This window comes from Natrix helvetica, assembly GCF_964273705.1.
Source record: "Natrix helvetica genome assembly, chromosome: 4".
Classification (NCBI taxonomy): domain Eukaryota; kingdom Metazoa; phylum Chordata; class Lepidosauria; order Squamata; family Natricidae; genus Natrix; species Natrix helvetica.
In genome coordinates this window covers 146,065,437-146,086,173 of record NC_138550.1, presented here as the reverse complement: position 1 = coordinate 146,086,173, position 20,737 = coordinate 146,065,437, and the positions used below count along the sequence as shown (strand labels likewise).

The 20,737-nt window shown below is 38.6% G+C and overlaps 2 protein-coding genes across 3 annotated transcripts in view; one reads left to right on the top strand and one right to left on the bottom strand.

The window, feature by feature from the left end:
- The window catches only part of NCALD (neurocalcin delta), a 62,494-nt gene extending 53,219 nt beyond the window's left edge, over positions 1-9,275 (top strand). Inside the window, exon 4 of the mRNA XM_081951192.1 lies at positions 529-9,275. Within this exon, the coding sequence (XP_081807318.1) occupies positions 529-626 (98 nt within the window). The 3' untranslated portion in view covers positions 627-9,275. The remainder of the gene's footprint in view (positions 1-528) is intronic.
- Positions 9,276-13,006: 3,731 nt separating this feature from the next.
- GRHL2 (grainyhead like transcription factor 2) overlaps positions 13,007-20,737 on the bottom strand; it is a 96,639-nt gene continuing 88,908 nt past the window's right edge. For both annotated transcript variants that reach the window (XM_081951188.1, XM_081951189.1), the window contains exon 16: positions 13,007-18,830. In XM_081951188.1, coding sequence (XP_081807314.1) covers positions 18,716-18,830 — 115 coding nt within the window. In that variant the 3' untranslated portion in view covers positions 13,007-18,715. The remainder of the gene's footprint in view (positions 18,831-20,737) is intronic.

Sequence of the window (20,737 nt, the reverse complement as noted above, 5' to 3'; positions counted from 1 at the left end):
GTTATACCTGCTTGTACAAACTGGCTAAATTTGCATTGCATATTAAACCGCAGAATTTAGTTTACAAATCACAGAGATTAAACCAAACCTCAAACAAATTATGACTCAATATGTTGCATGAATTGGACTACCATATTGAATTATAATATGTTTTGTTTTGAATTAGCATGTTGGGAGGACAAAGAAATGGTGGTACCTCGGTACTTATTGTTAATTGGTTCTGAGAGGCACGATGAGTACCAAACAAATTTTTCTGTAAGGAATAATGTAGCAAGTCACAAGACAGCTGACACTGACAAGTTCTAGCTTTTGCATTGATTACCAAACAAACAATGAGTACCAGGACAAAATTTTCACATCAAAACGCGAAACCAAATTTCATGAGTTTCAAAGCAGTTGAGTACCAAGGTACCACTGTATTTTTTAACCGTAACTTCTGGCCTAGCTTACTATGTGAACCTAATAATAGGTGGTGATGATTCATATTTATTTTGAAAGCTGAAACCAGCATCTCTGTTTATTTTCTAGGAAAACTTTCTCTGGAAGAGTTCATTCGAGGAGCCAAAAGCGATCCATCTATTGTCCGTCTCCTTCAATGTGATCCCAGCAGTGCCGGACAGTTTTAAAACTGATGTTTGTATTACTTTGTGTCTTTCTGGTTTGTTTCTTTTGTCTCATATATATGTCTTCGCCAGAACAACATTCATGGGTGGTGTTGCCTTTTAAAGGCTACCTTTGCCTTCTTTTGTGGCATTATCTACTTTCCTCCTGGCCAGCCATGAAGATGTTGTGCTTACACACTCTCTAAAATGTATTCTGAATTACAGAGAGTGTAACAGTCACAACAGCGTCCTTTTTCAAATTGTAATTAGTGCGGCCTGTGTGCCACTGAGTATGAATAGGACTTATTCCTAATTGGATTAATGCCTTAAATCATGTCTAGTTTGCCAATTCCAAGCTGGCTCTAAAACTCTGTAAGATCTGAGGCACATGTGAAGAAGACTGAAGTCAGCCAATAACTGCCATCAATCAATCAAATCTTTATTATGGTCAAAAACCAGCATAAGGAGGATGGGATACAGTCAATTAAAAAGCATAGAACATGCATCAAGTAATTATTAAAAAACCCCAAAGCTATAAAACAAAGTATATATAAAAACAAAAGTCTAAAAGAAATCTTAGCAGGAGAGGTAGAAGCATTAAATGGGTGTAGGGGAGCATGAAGGATGGTGTGTGACGAACTAAACCTGTCATTGTAAAGAGCATTTTGTGTGATGCACTGAATGCTCATTATTATTAGTTTATGGAACATCTGATGGGCGTTCAGCACCGCTGCACAGAACCTGACAATATTCTATGTCCGTGATGGTGAACTCATGGCATGCGTACCACAAGCGGCACACAGAGCCATATCAGCCCGCACGCGAGCCGTCAGCTCCAGCGCGCATGCACGCGCCGGCCAGCTGATTTTCGGCCTTCCGGAGGGACAGGGGAGGCTCTTTTCACCTTCCCCAGGCTCCGGAGGCTTTCCTGGAGCCTGGGGAGGGTGAAAAGGGCTCCCCCCCCCAGAGGAAATACCAAGCTTAGCTTGGAGGCGAGCAGTGCAACACACATGAGAGGGGGAGAGTGGGGAGGGGTTGTGCACGCATGCGCATGTGGGGGTGCACTTTGCATTATGGGTGACGGCAGGCAGGCACGCTATTGTGTGTGCGCACTCGCATTTTTGGCACCCAGCAATGAAAACTTTGGCCATCCCTGTTCTATGTTACAGCAAGGTCTGAAAGCAGTAGGAAGGGGTAGAATTGTCCTGTGCACTCTGGGTGTGTATGCAATAGTGGAGATATAAGGCTAATATGAATGTCTTTGCAAAAGAGGCAGAGGAGAAGTATATGCTGTGTCGTTTTTGTGTGTCCGGTAGCACAGGGGCATCATCTCCCTGGATAGGAAATCTTACTGTATTGACCTTCAAAGACAGCTGAGGAGAGGGCATGACATCATTCCAGAATAAAAAGTCTCTGTTGGTTAGGTACTTCAGGTTTGGTTAGGTATGCCATTGGGAAGTACCTGCCATCTTCACTGGCAGTAAAGATTGGGGGACCAGATGGTGCTACATTCCATTTAATGAGTGGCTTGGCTCCCATAGCTACCATGTTCCTTCCAATATTGGGGAATGCCAAATAAGTTTTTTTAAATATCATTCTAGTGAATAAAGAGGCCACTGATCTTGGGGGGAGGGGGGAGGGGGGCTTAATTCATTTGCCAGGGAGAGTGTGCTAATGTTTATATGAGATCTGGGGTTAAGGCACCTTATATACAAATTTCTGTTACCAGTTGATGTTAGACATAGGCTGTATTATTCACTGCACATTTTCCTTAAAGGTATTCGAAAACCAGCTTATGCTAGGACTTAGGGTTAAATTCGTAGCTGTGAGAAATACATGAAGAGCCAATTTGGTCAAGTAGCTAAAGTGCTAGATAAGAAGCCGAGATACTTTGAGTTCTAGTTCTGCCTTAGACATGGAAGCCAGCTGGCTGACTCCGGACCAATCTCTCTCACACTTAGAAAGAAAGCTTTGGCAGGCTATTTCTGAAAATGTTGTGAAGACCTATCTCTGTAATCATTCAGGAATCAGGGTTAGTTCAATGGACCATAACAGCAACAGAAATACTACTACTGGTATTGAAGAAATCAATGCAAATCCTATTTTCCAATATAGAAGCCAAGATGGTGAATTAAATAGTATAGTCTTCATTGTCATTGTACAAAATAAATACAATGAATATGTCATTCATTCTAAGAAATCCTTAGTGCTGAGAGTATGAGGTATGAAATTCCTTTTCTAAATAATGGTGAGTTCAATCCTCCAGTCTGAATGTTGTAACAAAGGGACCAATGGCACCATGGAGCTAAATACACAATTAATGTTTTGTCTGCAAAGCTGTGAGCTGTAATAGAATTAATGATAAGGAATAATTCACACTAGCCTATGCTGTACCCTCCAGAGATGCCATACCATTTGTAAAACTATAGAAAATAATGGGGTTTGTACAGATTATATAAATATTTCCGCTCTTTTAAAAAAAAATCAGATTCTACAAATGAAATTCCTTATACTTAAATAGAGATTTGTTTGGAGAAAGGACAGAGGAGAATTATATTTTATTTATCGTTATCTTGATTATCATTTAGCATCTTGAATCAGGAAGAGTAATTGTGCAAGTTGAGAACTCAGCTGAATAGTGAGCTAAATATTGGGAGCAATACATGCCATGGTAGAGGAGAATATGAAGGCATTTTTTTTAATCTGGAAGGCCTCCAGCTTTGAAGAACTTCTGGAAAATGAGGATTTGGTGATAAATGATAGAATATTGTACTTGCATATGACAGAGCCTTATTTTGTTTGTTCTTAGTTGAGGAGAATCGGTGGTTCTGATATAATTAAAACATATTTTCTAAGCATGTGACTTTACTAAGATAGATTTGTAGAGCAGAAATAAAGCAGACAGGAAAGACATGGTTATACATGATCTTTTCCTCTTCTACTGCCACGCCAAAGCCATTTCCCTCTTTAGCTTCAGTCTTGAAGCTTGGCTTTTAGAAACACAATAGAAATGGGAAACTGGACATTGTTCCAGGGAAGAATTAGAGATCTGAAAGTACATGCAAAAAGGAGAATCAGCTGGCAGGGACGACATCTATATATTTAACCATTTAGGCACCAGCATCGTTTTCTCTTCAAATACCTTGCCAAGGCAATTTCCTCCATCATCAATGATTTTGGAGTCCCACTGGCACGAAAAGAGCAGAAAGGCAATATTGCAATGGAGAATTGGAAAGGGTTAACATTGTGCTGCAATTCCCTTTCTCGCACAATAGTACCATTTGCCTTATAACATGTCGTTTTGCCCCAGTTTGAATGGAAAGGGGTCCAAAGAAATTACATGATTTACTGTAAGCACTTGGCACCCAAGGAGGAGTTTGATGTGACAGCATTTTAAGTTTTGGAGTGGCAGGGAAAGAGTTCTCCCAAGATAGATTATTCAGCCAGTTCTGACAGGTTCTGGAGAACCAGAAGCAGAAGTTTTGAGTAGTCCGGAGAAGCGGCAAATAGACTGGTTCTCCCCCGCTGCCTCCCAGCTGATCTTCTTTTGTTGCCCTGAACAGGAGAACAGAGCTGGAAAGCAGATTAGTGGGGTGGGGAGGGAATGGGGATTTTGCAGTATCCTTCCCCTGAAACGCCCACTAAGCCACCCCCACGGAACCGGTAGTAAAAAAATTTTTGAATCCCACCACTGATTTTCATACCCAGAAGTAACTTGTAAAACAGCCTGTATTTCTTCCAAATTCATCATGCTCACCATGTGATGGGCGCATTTATAAATGTGCATATCTGAGCTGCACCTCAAAAAACGTACAATACAGTACTCGGGTAGGTCTTAATTAAAATACAGGATACTATTTGTAATGTATTTATAAATATATCCATACGCACACACGCGCACACACGAATACACATATAATGGATTTTTAAAAAAATGTTTTGTGCTTTTTGTCCAAAGGTAACTGTTTTATTATACCGTTATCTTCTCCATCTCCTTGAAATCCCTTGTACAAAATGTTAGCTACGTTGAAGACAAATGGATGGACAGAATGGAGTTTATAAACATTTTGGAACCCTTCCCAAAGCAACTGTCTGGTTTCATGATTTGTCAGGCAGCAGCTTCAGTTCAGAATTTGGGAATAAGCTGTTTAAAGGGGATGTTTTATGCCTTCAAATGCACCAGGGTCATTTTTGACATGTAGGAGAAGAACAGATGAAATGGAAGACCTTACTGGCATAGTTAAGTGGGAACAGAGGCAGTATTTGTAAATAACAATAGTCCCTTTCCACCTAAATTGTTGAATTTATTTCAGTAAGGAAACTGTGGAAAAGATTTCAACCAAGGTGTTGGTTGTGAAATGATTAATACTATTTATGGTAAGAAGGATTGTTTTAAAAATATTTATTTGGGGTTTGCTACATATTTTTTGAATTCCACCCAAAAAGAAAATTGGACAAATCCTCCCATGAGCATTTAACTTGGGGTTGGCTGAACTTTTAGATTTGTTGCCTTGTGTTTTTTTTTAATTGCTTTTTTGGCCTCTTAAAAACCATAGGAGATGGAGCAATCTTGGCCTGGAAGAGTCAGAGCTGAAACTTTTTAGAAGTTGTTTCTTTTAGGAGGTTTTTGAAGGTTGCATGAAGAGATATGTAAAGTTTATCTCCAAAGAGTTGAAGAATCATGCTTCTGAATTTTATTTTTTGGCTACTACAATTGGATTTACGGTAAAACAAAACAAAACTGGGGAGGGGACAGGGAAATTATGTATGATTTCTCAATTGTGAATTTACAGAGCTGAGAATCAATTTGTTCTATGTCCAAGCGTTGCAATCAAGAATAACTCTTCAAAATGCTTTGTGCTGTTATGAGGCAGTGTGTTATTTTTCTTCTAAAAATAAAAACCCACAGACCAACAACATCTTTGATTTTTAAGAGCACTGGCCACCTAACAAATCTATTCCTGGATATTTTTATTGAAATAATGGACATAATGTTGGCAAGGTAAAACTGTACATAAAACAGGCAGTAAATGGTTTTTGTATTTTCACCAATCCACTTGACTACAGTGTTTGATATAGTAGCTCCACTATATTAAAAGTTTGGATGGAACCTAGCCATTCTTTAATGATGAGTCCCACAAGCCCATCGTTGTAAATTTAAAGCATTTCTGACCAAATTTCTAAAGTATTTTGCTTTATGAAGAAATGGGTGTTCATAACATTGCTTAAGAGTATTTTAAGTCCTAGCTGATTTCAAAATTTAAAAAAAGCAAATTTACCAAAAGTCTAATTGAGGTCATGCAAGGGTAGGGATACAATTCATTCTTTCAAAAAAGCAGCCAGATGTGTCTTGGGTCCCCCCCCCTTTTTAGAAAACATTGCCTTTTGTTTAAGCAGCTGTGTTCATCCATTTGCTTGGATGCTTGGCAAACCTTTTGGCTCAGAGCCTTGTTTCCTGATTTAGGGACTCAGTGTGTGGTTTCCTCTCTGCTAACTTAAAATATGAAGAGCAGAATACATTTTTATATTAGTGGTTGGAAGCAGAAACCATTTGGTTACTAAAGTCCCGAGAACAACTGCAAGGAAGACAAGCAAGGCAAGATTTTAACTGGTATATTAACATTTCCTTGCTCCTCCCAAATTGGTGTTCTGTATACTAGAAGGTTTTCTTTGTTTGGGATGGGACAGCTCGCTGCGGCCAGCTCCCCACGGCCAATTTGCCACAGGACAACTTGCCATAGTCAACTTGCTGCAGGACAACCTGCCATGGAACAATTCAACAATTCAATTTAATTATTTAAAATAGTTTAAAAATTATTTTAATTTTTGTCATTCACATTCCATTTTGTCCCTCCTTTGGCATCCTTTCTTTAATGATTATATGCCATCATTTCTTCAATATTAGTGTAACTCTTGTTCAGTGGTGGGTTCTGGCTCCTGTTGCAACCGGTACGCTGTGCATGGGACTGGGCATCCTCATTGGGCATGCGTGCTGCGCACGGATGCACACGCCACCTCCCTGCGACACCCAGCTGCTTGGCAGAGGTTGCGCAGGCACTGCACGTTGTGCGCGCGTGCACAATTGGCCCAGTTGCTTCAAAAACCGGTAAGGAATGCAGGCGGGTGGGTGGGCCAAACGAGCCACTGTACCAGTACGATGGCCGCTGCTCCCAGCTAACACCGGTACAGCCGTACCGAGCCGTACCCCCCAGAACCCACTACTGCTCGTGTTCCTCAGCAAATTGTCCTGTGGCAAATTGGCTATAGCGAATTGTCTGCGGTGTGTTGTTGTAGACCCTCATTGTTTATGGAACAAATAGGAATCTAGGAGAATACTCCCCTCACTTCCCCAAGGAAGAGTAGAACATTTTCAACTGTCATGTTTTCATCTACTCTGTAGTTCTCTCCACATTACCCAGATTCCCCAGCTCACAGATTTTGCAGGTGGGGGGGGGAGCGCCTACCTTTCCTATCTTCACCCGATACAGTTGACCAGAGTTTGTGTTCATTTTATGTGCTCAGGTTTCCATCGTCCCTATAAAAAGATATGAGTAAGAATTAGTGGAAGCATGGATGTCCACTGAGGGGGACAGTTGCAGAAATCTTGTCTTGATTCAGGTAATGTGTGTCCCTGATGCAGGTCTTCCATCACACAGTTGCGGCCGCCATCTTTACATCTACTGCTTGGACATCTCTGAATGGGAAAAAGTTGGGATCGGGCATATAGGATGCAGACTTTTCTACAACATAGCTTACATGTTTTATCTTAAATCAACAGAGTCAGCAGCTGTGTCAGAAAGGAGATGGAGGGAAGTTTTTTGTTTCTAGAGATCAATTACAAGATGATTGTCTTTGACCCATAATTCAGTCTTAAATGCCGTTTAAACAGTGATGTGCATTGTCGGTCCATAACAACTTGTTGCAATGCTGGCAACCCTGAGGGAGTGCAAAAGGATTTTATTATTTATTCTTTTAGAAGAGCTGATTTTATCAAGAATAAATGATTCATGCCAAATTTTGAGGTGTTTTCATTCAAGCATATATGCAAGCACGCACCTGAAAGACATTTCAGGGTTCCTTTTTAATACACCCGGCTTTTACTATAGGCCTTCGCAAGTAAATATTAAATTCAGAACAATTTCCATTTGCTTTTGTGGGATTTTTATTGCAGCCCTTTGGAGATGCTGGTGTAACACTTGAGGGGAGTGTTCCTTTAATTCCCAGTATTACCACACATTTTGGAGGCGATTGCCATTCTATTCTCAGATATTTTAGGGTAGCACGTGTAATCTTGGAACTGAATAAAGATTCAGGAACAAATTTAGAACACAATAAGTGCTGCTTTGCTATCTACAGAATTTCCATGGCAGTGAAGCTATCAGTGTGTTGACCTTAGTTTAGAGGATGCTGGTCATTGCTGTGTTTCACTGAGACATATCGGTCATGATCAACATGAGTCTCTCTGATTGCAGGACGTAATGAGTACATTTAACTAGCCCTGGATGGCCTCAGATCTGTGGGTTTGTTACAAATCAGTCCTTTTTTCTACGTGTGTAGTGTGAATCAACCATGCATTCCTGTGCTCATCCGTATCCAAATTATGTAGCATGCTTCCTGATCAAGTTAAAGAATCCCATTGATGAAAGTGGCTTCTGTGGGTGTTACTTCCTTTCAGGGATCAAGTGAAAAAGTATATATTGTTTTTAAATGTTCAGCATGATACGTTAAAGCATATCTGTAGAACATAACCCATTTTAGTTCATTTGAGAACTGATTTGATGAATGATAATATAATTTCTGTGTTCCGAAGCATGGCATTCATGGTTTCCTTTTCTATGCTTTTTGCTGGACTATATTTTTCCTACTCTGGGAAATGCATCTGTATTTCTGTATAGACTGTTCTGAAAAGGACTTTAACTGTACTGACTAGTTTCCTATTGGATGAGCTCTTCCGTCCATCATTCACATGATATGCAAATTCTGTGAAAGTCTTAACAGCGTGATTTGCATTTTTAAAGCAGTACTGACCGTGTGATCCTCGTGTGTATTGGTAGTGGCCATGTTGTTGTAAAATGTAAGGGGGGAAAAGCTACTTAAATCTGAATCCTTAGTGTTTGGCTTATTAAAAGTATTGAGACCTGCATGTTAATTAAACTGATTATTCCTTCCTACCCCATTGCTATAATGATGCACAAATGATGCAACTGTTTTTACTTGTATAGGGAATGTTTATCCACTTGTTTGTTTAAAATTGGAACTTGTTATTATGATCTGCCTGAAAAGTCTTCCTTCTTTCTTTCTTTCTTTCTTTCTTTCTTTCTTTCTTTCTTTCTTTCTTTCTTTCTTTCTTTCCTTCCTTCCTTCCTTCCTTCCTTCCTTCCTTCCTTCCTTCCTTCCTTCCTTCTCTTCCTATTGGTCTTTTCATAGAAAAATTGATTCCGAAAAATGGTCATTTCTGTAAGTTCCTATCCACATGGTTTGTATTATTTTTCCCCATCCTGCCCTGGAAATATGTTGGAAACCTCCTTTCAGAATTTTCAGCCAGTGCACTAGTCATCTTACTGCTGGGAATCTTAGAAACTGAAGTCCAAAACACATGTGGAGATTCCATTTGGAAAATAGCTGATGTATAATTTTATGTTAAACAGATACATTAAAAGTTATTATATTGAATGATTTTTATCAACTCGATTTCATGCATTGATGAATTAGTAAATATCAGCAGCTTGCAAGATGACTTTAAACATGCTTCACTTTTTTTATATTGAACCCAATGTTTCCTAGATCCATTTAATCCCCCCCCCCAAAGTGTTCAGATTTGATATCAGAATCAAAATTAGAAATGTTACAGAGTAATTCATGCGCATAGATACTGACCAGGTGGGAAATTTGGATATTGTCTTATTGATGTGGGACAGGTTTTTCCCCCTCATAATTTGTTTGTTTTAGCAGTGGAATGGAGACCACATGTTCTTTAATGTATGTTGAAGTGCAGTATAAATATGCAGACACTTAACAGCAGCAACATTGGCGATTGGTTTTTTAAAAAAGAGAGGTAGAATCAGAGAGAGAACGGTGAACCTGTGATCATGTATTTTTACAGTGCCAAACATATGAACAATATTGTTTGAAGAAAAGTAAGTTTTTTTTACTGTATTACTGCTGAACAAATGTTGTTTTTAAATGTTGAATTTTAAATAATTTTGTATTGTATACCATTTTGTGACATGGTACTTTTTCATACTGGAATAATTGATTGCACCTGATCATAATTATATTTTTTCCTTTTATGAATACATAACTGTAACCCACTATTTTTGAAAGGTATGCAGATATCATGTCTGTCACGGTATCCCTAAATTTTGTTCCCTTCCAATTATTCACTGCTGTTACGCTTTCTAGAAAGTTCGGTTCCATCTTTCTTGACGAAAACCAAAGTCATTTTCGGAAGCCGCCAGCATGATTTCAAAGTATTCTGAATATTCCTACTCTCATAAAGCCTATGGATGTCCACAGGGGTTCAGAAAAGTCCAAATGGCACTGGTCTTTCAGATAAATGCAATATTACAATAATACAATAGCAGAGTTGGGAGGGACCTTGGAGGTCTTCTAGTCCAACCCCCTGCCTAGGCAGGAAACCCTATACCATTTCAGACAAATGGCTATCCAACAGCTTCTTAAAGACTTCCAGTATTGGGGCATTCACAACTTCTGGAGGCAAGCTGTTCCACTGATTAATTGTTCTGTCAGGAAATTTCTCCTCAGTTCTAAGTCGCTTCTCTCCTTGATTAGTTTCCACCCATTGTTTCTTGTTCTACCCTCAGGTGCCTTGGAGAATAGTTTGACTCCCTCTTCTTTGTGGCAACCCCTGAGATATTCATGGTTTCTGACACCAAGAGGCATGAAAGACCTACCAGTTCACCAGAAACAAACAAACATTTTAGAGATTGATATAAAATTGTCAAAATGAAAGTTGGAGGGAAAAGACCAGGGATAGCACAGGGACTTGCTTTTCGGTGGTTTAGGTGAAGATTTTGTGTCTTTTGCTTTGTCCATGAGCCTGTCAAAGGCATGTTGATTTAATTGCTGGCTGCCACATTTTGGCTAGACAATTGGCTGCTGCAATTCCACAGCTCTGAATTTGAGTATGAATTTAAAGTGTGGTCAAGTAACAGCAAACAATAAGAAAATGTAAAACTGCCCTAGGAACTATAGTTAAAGTCACACCTGCTGTTCATTCCAACCTGGCCCCAGATGAAAGCCTTTTGAATCGTATCTCACTATTAATAAGGATGTGTCATTCAGTGGTGGGTTGCAGGTGGTATGCCCTGGTATGGGCGTACTGGATCCTGCCCGAAGCACCCAGTACCGTTCAGGTACAGTGCTCTGGAGGGCCTACCATCCCGCCCAAGCTCCTTACCTGTGCTTTAAGCTTATGGTGCATACGGCGCCTGCGCGAAGCTCCGCCGAGCAGCTGGAGCGTCGTGGAGGCTTGCGGAAGCGTCACAGGCAAGTATGATGCATGCGCGCGCATTGCGCGTGTCCACCTGGGTGATGCCAGGCCCGTTCCAACTGTACCGTTTGGAAGGTAATCCGGAACCCACCACTGATGTGATTGGAACGTGGTGCCAATGAAGCCCACATGAAGTATAAACTCTTGGGAGTTGAGTTTGCTCTACTAATTAAACTAAACCGTGATTGGCTAATTTAACACTCAGTGACCGGGTTCACATAATAAACTAGATTAGGCTAAAATAAGGTTAGTGTCCCAATCTAGGCTAAAATAAGATTGCTGTCTCGTGTGAATCAAGCCATAATACAGTTCATTTATTCAGACATGGCATGTTTTGTAAAGATGAGCACTGTGTACACGTAGTCCTCATTTAATGATCACATTTGGGACCAGCAACTCTCACTAAAATGGTCGCTAAGTGAAACATGATTTCATGATCCTATTTCTGCTTTTCTTCCTTTTATAGATCTCCAAAGGTCATAAAAGCAAGGATTGGTTGTAGAATTACTTTTTCACTACTGTTGTAATGGTGAATGGCCACTAAATGAGGACTGCCTGTATTGTTAAACTAGATTTAGGTGTATTGTTCTGTGTGAATCCAGGCATAATATGGCCCAAGTAGATCATATATAATTCAACGTGTGCTTTTGAGGGAATGTAAATAAATACCCAGGGATGACTAACATCTGTGGGGGGAAAAGATCAACAAAAGATGGTTATACTTTATGAACATTTATTTCTTTCCATTTAAAAATGTACAAAAAATATAAACCTGTATTATTTATATGTTTATAGATTCCCCTTCCCATTTACAAAACTATCTTTAGATAATACGCAATATTTATATACAAAGCTTGCTTTCCAGAAATGAGGGCACTGCGCAGAGTTTTTGGCATAAGTACTCTTTCGTTTTTACACCATGTCAATATCTTGCAGGAGGAATTGAAATTAGAAGAAGAAAACCACCAAGGTTAGAACAGTTAACAAACAGTATCCACTTTAAAAATTTCAGCAGGCCTCCTCCCCATACAGTTTTTGCAGTGTGACGACAGGCTGAATCCTACAATTTTTCAATCATTGTGTCAATGACAGGAGAAATTTTGCTAATTTGCATCTTTCCAACAGGTATATCAAATTAGAACCGAAGAAAATAAACAGGAAGGTTTCAAATCATAAATCTAATGCTTCTATGTCTGTATCAGCCATTTTTATTTGGCAATGAGATATATATATATGTTGTATTTGTACTGATAAATAAATAAAGGGAGACTAGTATAGATCTATTTCAAGCTAATTAGCTCTCATCAGCTAGCCATACCCTTACTGGGATTTGAACCCGGGCTGTATATATCTTAGGCAGGAGTCTTAGCCACTAAGCCACAGGCTCTCTTCCTTATCAGTTGAGCTGATATATATATATCCAAATTAAGCTTCTATATGTCCCTGTTTTCCCATGTAAAAGTAAAAGATAAGTTAAAAATGGATAGATTTAACTGATCATGATTAAATTTGCTAGAATAAGAAGTCATAACATGCCCCTTACAATTAGACAAGTTAAAGGCTGACATTAACTGCAACATTTACAGATCTGTAAAGCATCATCTTATAATGGGATGAGAACTTTTGATATTTAAGGGATGTGTCATTCCTGTGTATTCTGCAATTCTTTTCGATTCCATAATATGTTATAAAACTTCCTGAAAAGTGCAACTTCCTGAAAATTTCATTTAAAAAAACCCCAAGCTTCTAGTCCATATAGACTGTAGCTGTACCGATTTATTAAAATATTCTCAATGCAAAATCTAAATGCAAAATCTGTAAATGCTACGTATTGTCCCTGAACTAACTCCTTGACTAATGGATGCATCATCAAGTTCACACACACACAAAATCTGAAGATAATATTCGTTTTTCATTTTCAGCATTATAACCTAATCTGCTGAGATACTTGTGAACATTTGCTCCTTGACCTAGTAGATCAGGGGTCCTAAATCCCCGATCTGTGGACTGGCACCAGTCTGCAGCATGCCAGAAACTGGTCTGCTCAAACAGGCAATGACCCATCTGTGGAATGCAGGCAGCACACAAAACTATGCCCCCTTGGATCTGCAGAAAAACCCCTCTCCATGGAACCAGTCCCTTGTGCCCAAAAGGTTGGGGGGCAGCTATAATGGATGATTTGGTTCCCGCAACCTGCTAAGATGTTGAATTAAACCATCATTTAGTTGGCTTTGTCTGATCCAATCAACCATAAAATATGCAGTTCAGAGATACATTGTACCTTTCTATGGTGTTTGCAAAGCTGCATTCCCAAAAAGCAGCATATTGGATCAGATGGGAATATTCATTTGTATACATATTAATGAAATATTAGCATTTGGTACCAGTTTCTGCGATACCAGGAACTGTGCCCAACTACCAGATGAACCTAGGTTTCTGAATGGACAACTTCACCATAAATATGGTTTACACCAAAATGGTTGAATCTGCACAGGATGTTTAGACAAAAGCCAACTCCCTTATGACTTCTAATTGCTGTTGTAACTGTAGGTGCCGACATCTACACAGACACCAAAAACTCCAAATTCTCATCAACAGTCAAGCAGCTAGGAATATCTAAAAATTAACATCAATGATCTAGGGCACTTTGGTTAAGAAAAAACTAGCATAGAAGGAACCAGTGGTTTCTCCATCTTGCACAACAGAACACACGCAATGTTTTCCAGCTCCATTTGGAAGAACATCGGTAATAAATAGATGCATTTGATGTCTCTTTTATTTCAATGAAAGACCTGCTTGCCAGCGGGGTCGGATGGGGGAGCTGAACAAAATCTGAAAGGAACCCTCTAAATCAGGCATCCTCTGTTGAAAGCACTCTGGCTGATTTCTGGGTAAGAAAGCTGCCTATGAATAAGACGACCTAAAGCATGCCTGTCATTGTACTCCTTATTTAAATTACAGTAATTATTTCTAAATTTGTATCTACTGTATGTATAAATGATCACATGCAAATTTCCTGTAAAACCGCAATTCATCTACTTTGGCTGATGTATGTCTGCTTTATTTAGTCCAACCTATCAAGCGGTAGTAAATTGCGGTGCTGGAGGGATACAGAAACTTCTGCACATCTTTGGCAAGTGTCAAGTGGTGCTCAACGAATGCACCTGATTCCACAACCCTTGCTGATCAAAAAGCAAAGCAAAGCAACATTTGAATCTCACCATTATATGTCATTTTAAAAACAAGTTTGCCATAAAAAAAACTGTATAATTTTAATCCATCAGCCTTCAAAGTTTTACACTTCTAGAGAGATCCAATTTTATGCAAGTGGACAACAAAGGTTTCCAAAGGAAAGAAAAATCATTGAGTGAACTTGGAAATTCTGACAAGATTCCGACTGAAAACCAATAAATATATGGTTAAATAAGCTGTTAATATCTCAAGGTCTGACATTTCTTCGGTGACATTTTAAAACTCAAAAAAGACATAAAAAGTGAGTCAATGAAATTTTAAACCTCAAAGATGTAAAGAGCCAAGATGCTACAAGAAAAATAAATGCCTGCAGGATGAAGTGCTCTTTAAAATTGGTATCACGCTGATTTATATAAAAAATACCTTTAAAAGCCTTTTTTTTCTGATTAGCAACCCAGCCATTACCAACAGCATGCTAAAGAGAAATTCTTACACCTGTTCAACTGTGCAGAGGGCAAAAGGAATGTATGGGTGGGTTGAATGACCCAGAAGGTTAATTTTTAAGGTCACATTCCATGGCCTGGAAAATAAAGGAGTGATTTAGGCAAAGGACAGATCATAAGAGCCAGTTTAGTAGTGCTTAAGGCACAATACATCAAATGCTAGAAGTCCATAACCCTAGGAAGAAGGCAATGGCAGAATACTACCAAAATTCTGGCTAAGAAAATTGCTAGCACTAGCCCAGGCAGTTGCCAGGAGACCAACCAACCCAGAACATAGTTGGCATGGCAGTCAAATAAATCATTGCAGCAGGAATCTCTAGAAGACAATATGCTACAAAAACCTGGCTATATGAAAAATGGTTATTTTCATATATATCAGGAACCATTGCTTTGAAAGTTTCAGAAACCTGGGAGTTATTGCTCAACAGATCTGAAAGCTTCCTATGTTGGCGATGGCTTATCTGAAAAATGTTTATGGATTGATGCCGTAAGCCATTGTCTTCATCAGTTTCTGCTAATGAAGAGAATGGCCTTTTTGTATGTGTCACCTATGTTCTGCTACTCTGCTAGTGTCCTTTCCCATCAGCCCTATGCATGGAAGTGCCATTAAAAACAACAAAGTAATACATAAACCAGACTAGATATTGAATAACAATAACAGAACAAAACATGGTAGGCAGTATACTGTATGTACACAGATTCAAATCAAGAACAGCCTTCCTCTGTACATTTTTTTATATTTACATTCTAGTGGGATTTATCGGAAACAATAGTTTTACAAAACAAAAATGAAAAAAAAAAAGTTCATACAATACAAATGTCTTTGGAGATATATTGACAAAACTTTCGCAACAGATTGAGTTGGAAGGGGAAATAAATGATAGCGAACGTGATGGGATCTGACCGGCAGTCTTTCCAAAATTATTCTGCCTTCCATGCAGAAAATGATCTGTATTTTTTTGGTTTACGTCCATTAAGGAGAAAAAAAATCCCCCACCTTCATGCATATTGCAAAATGTTCTCAATAAATACACCGTTCACAAACTGCATTTCAGTATGAACTACAAGGCCAAAAACTACCAAGACTCATGTATAAAAGTAGAGAAGAGCAAATACATTCATTTCATTTTTTCTCAGTCCCTAATTCTTACGAAACTATGAAGTTAATTCTTTTCAGATCCTAATTTTTGCAAATATATATAGTTTGGTTTATTGCACTTAAGGGTTTTTTTTTTTGGGGGGGGGGAATTACTAACCTGTTACATATTCTGGGACAGATGTCTATGTCCATACCCTTTCGTTTGCAATTTTATCTATTATGCAGGAATTTTACGAATATGTCCCCTAACATAATGGAGATTTATTTCATTTATTTGTTTATTTGTATCCTACCTTTATTATTTTTACAAATAAGGCAGCAAACATATCCACCTTCCTCCTCCCATTTTCCCCACAACAACCCTGTGAGGTGAGTTGGCTGAGAAAGGATGACTAGCCAAGCCCCCCCACCTGGCTTTCCTGGCCAAGGAAGGAGACTAGAATTCATGGTCTCGAGCCTGCTTAACCACTAGATTAGAGGTGCCAAACTCGCAGCCCACAGGCTGGGTGTGTCCTGTACTGGCCACACCCATGACTGGTTTAGTGAAGGGGGAGGGAAGTCATGATATGTCACATGACGACGCTGTGACGCTGTGAGTTTGACACCCCTGCACTGGATCAAATCTGCTCTGTAATTTTTGTACATAATTTCATGAAAAAATGCATGTTACACATCTATGAACTCCAAAAAGTCAGAAAAGTGTATTTTAATCAGTAGCTAAATGTCAGTTTGGCTAAAATGCAAATCAATTGAATTCATTTCTGGCCCTAATCATGAATATGGCTTGATTTCTTTAAGAAGGGAAAGAATTCAGGGAAAACCCCTCTGGGTTTGTGCAACGTATTTAGAAATCTAAGTCCAACCCTTTATAAAGTAGCCATCTTCAAATATATAGAAAGCATTACATTATCAAACATTATAAAGTAGCCATCTCCATATATATAGAAAGCTGTTGGGCATTGCGATTCTCTGCTACTCCTGAAGGAAGCATGAGAACTAATTGAACATTAAGAGATGCTTTGAACATGAAAGAGGCGCATGATGGGTTCTCCTCTGCTAGACATACATACTGGGTATTTACATCTTTTACAACTGTAAACATACCACTGTATTCAATCCCAGAATTACAGCTATGAGTTGTGGTTCACCATGGGACCATGCCCAATTTTATACATTTTTTTTTTGCAGTGGTCGTTAAATGAACCCATTTTTCTTATTGTGTGCTTTTTGATGGAAACCAGAAGTAAATGCCAGAAACTGACAAAAAAATACTGAAAATTGTAATCGTGCCTGCATATAGTTGTAAATGCAGGTTTGGTATGTGTGTGGCCATCCAGCAGAACTCCAGTACCAGGACCTCTAATGAGGCCAGTCATAATTTTGAATGGATCACTAAACAACTGGTCATTAAGCAAGGACCACCTGTATTTACATCCTCCAACATATGACATGTTCAGGGGATTGGACGTCTCTACTACATAATTCCAAACTTTCCTTCCAATTTTATACGTCTGTTGTTTTATAAAGCACATAATTTCCCTAAAATAAAAGCAAAAAAATAAAATATCTTGCTAAACTCACACTGATTCCATGTTGCCAGGAACTTTCAGAGGTAACTTGAATGGAAGAATAACATTTGTTTAGAAAAGATTGGGTAAAAATTGGAAGCAGCCATTGGTGGGAATGACATAGAAATGTCACTTTTATGACATCTTGCATGATGCATTGCAGAAGTGAACGGCCATTCATTAAGAATGCATATCACAGAAGATTTAAAAAAAACGAAGCGAGGGAGGGAGAGATATATAGAGAGATAAAGAGATAGGAAAACTATTTCAGGAACTGGAAGACTGCAGCATAATTGAATAAGCCTGACTCTCCAAAAGCTGGTGCACTCCAAACGGCCTTCAGTTCTACTCTGTAAATGCCTGACTTAATGGAAGTCTAAAAATAACAGAAAGCATCTCATTGAAAGACCTGAGAAGCTGGTATAGAATAATCTTAGTTGTGACAATAAGGAGTTTTAACTTTATAATGTGGCTCCTGGATAAGCTTTGAACAAAAGGTATCAAAAACCCTGAAGAATCAATAGCTGGTGAGAGAACTTTGGTCTTTGGACAGGAATTCTGCCAACTTCTTATCCAAACAGAAAATAGAGTGGCAGTAAACACATCCACACAGATAGGAAAATATATTATTACATATTATAAACAAATATATACAGAAGTTAAAATGGATGGTGTTTTACTTACAAAGTACATGCCATCTGAAAATCTTAAAAGCCCTCAGTTGACCTGCAAAGGGAGGGATATGGCTAAGCTACATGATACCAACACTGGTATACAGTAGGTGTGCAAAGATCACGAGGCACTTTGCACATTGTTAACGCTTATCAGGTTTTCTAGCAATTCATTTAGAAGGTGAAATTTCAGTGATTAAGTCCCAGTGGAACTAACATTATTTTTCAACTTGTTACTTTTCTTGTCTTAACTACTTTTGTTGTTTTTATTTAAAGTCTCTGTTATACCTTTGCAACATCAAGATTGTGAAGTCTAGAGTCCACTGATTATTTACATATTGCAGAGTGAGGAGCAATAAATAAGGAACTTTGTGAAGAAATGTTCTTTTGAACAAACTCATCAGTAATTGCCAAATTGGCTTCCAGTGGCAAAAAAAAAATGTGGTTGTTTCCAATTTAGTTTTGCAACAGCCTTTCTTCTCCGTTATCAATGAAATCAGGGTTTTATTATCATTTCTTCCTTGATGGCAAAATGTTTTCACTTCACAAGGTCTATGCTTGTCTAGGCTAGATTTCCGTCAATGTGACCTTGAAACCCTCCACGATGTTCTCCATGTTTAGGATGAAAGTGTCTTCATTGGAATAATGTTCAATGATGTTATCATCCATATTTACCAGAATCCTGAAACAGGAAAGAGATACACTAAAGTTGAGATAATGGCTAAATACACAAATTCATAATATAAGGTTTTTTTTCCATTTTGATTCAATCCCAAAGGTGCTTTTTCCAAAGGCAACTGGATCTTCAAGAAAAAAAAACAAAGTCCAGTTGCCTTTGGAAAAAGCACCTTTGGGACATGATCTGGATGACTTGAGAGTCTCCATAGACATTTTGATTCAGCTTGTTGTATGAACTTGGCGTGATTAGCATATCTTCTGAACTCAGACAATTCTAGATTACTCAATAAATCATGTTTGTAAAACAGTAGCTTTGTGGCTGTGGAAATCTATCAATTAAGGGATAGATTTAAATTGATGGTTCGATGTTGTGTGCCAGGAGGATTTTATTTTGTGTTAACCATTTGTACAATGGGCCTTGACAAAATTCACAGGCAAACTCATTCTTCAACTTGAAATCCAACTCCAAGTTGCCCCATAAAATATTTTGTGATTCTTTGTCCTGAATTAATATGCATATCATTCTAACTGTTAATGATTCAAATTCATATTAATTCTCCAGTTAGGTCCATGCTAGGGGAATCTCACTTAATTCTCCTGTGCAACTTCTTATGTTGTTTCATTGTATTTTTTAAAAAAATATTTTACAATATAATTCCTGTGCACCACAGCAGGAAGCGGAAAGCATACATTCCAGATGCTGCTGAATTATCACTTTAATATACCTTCATCTTCACCTTAGTTGCTGGAATGGCTGGAATTGTAAGCCAACATGTCCAGGGCCATTGTGAGGAGAATGGGTTAAGCCACGGTAGTATATAGAACTGATAAAAACATTTGCTTGAGGCTCATGCCAGAGAGTACACAATATCAAGCTTGATGTACTGATGCTGTAGTATAAGACCATTGGAAATTGTCTGGAGGTGAGGCAAGATTCCATAGAGGAATTTGTAGGTAAATTATGGTAAGTTAACTGAAGGGAAATCAAGATAGTGACCTCATTTAGGTGTTCCAACAGAAGAGAATAGATGTACCACAGAGTTGAACTGTGGAGTCCTTGATGCTCTCTGAGCCTGGTTGTTAAATTGCAGATGTTTTATTACCCAACCAGGTAACATCAGTGCTACTGAAGGTGGGGTTTGTATACAATAGCTTGTCCTGCCAGTGTTGATGAGGGTGTGGTTTTCTTTACTGTAGACTGCTGGGGAAGATGCGTTGTGATACATCTACACATTATTCAAAAGAGGCAATAAAAAAATTAAGAAGGAAACAGGAATTTCTATATCTGGCATCTTACAAGGGATTCATTTTCATGCTGTTATCATTAGGTGAATTGTAGCATTGTTACTTATGACTCAGCTACTTGGGTCAAAGCACAAAGCCACATTGAGAAGTCCCAAGGGCATTGTTTGCAACAAGTAGGGTAACTGAGGACCCATTGAATAAGCATGTGTGTGGTAGCCCACTATGGCTCTCCAAATAACACAAGTGATAGGGGTAGAAACTGTGTTGCTTCCAAAATCTATGCTGAAGGTCTCAAGCTACTAGCCTCCAAGAAAAATTTCTACTAATCTGCTGGACTACAGAAGAACTGGACTACAATTCACACCATTCACAGCATCTCCGTGCTGTTCAATGATGGGATATATTCAACATATCTGAAGGGCACCAAGTTAAGGTATACTATAGCAGAACCACCCAGATTAATTAGAAGCCAGTGGTTGATTTGATATCTACTGCAATCCCTGTGTGAACCTGGATCTGGGAATCTTTTTTTTAAAAAAAAACAAAGTTTTATTGGTTTTTTTATATTTTACAAAGGGGAAAGGTAAGGGAAAAGTTACAAATTTTGGCAGCTGCGAAATACGGTAGATGCACCCCCCCTCCAAACTCATAGTATACATTTGCATA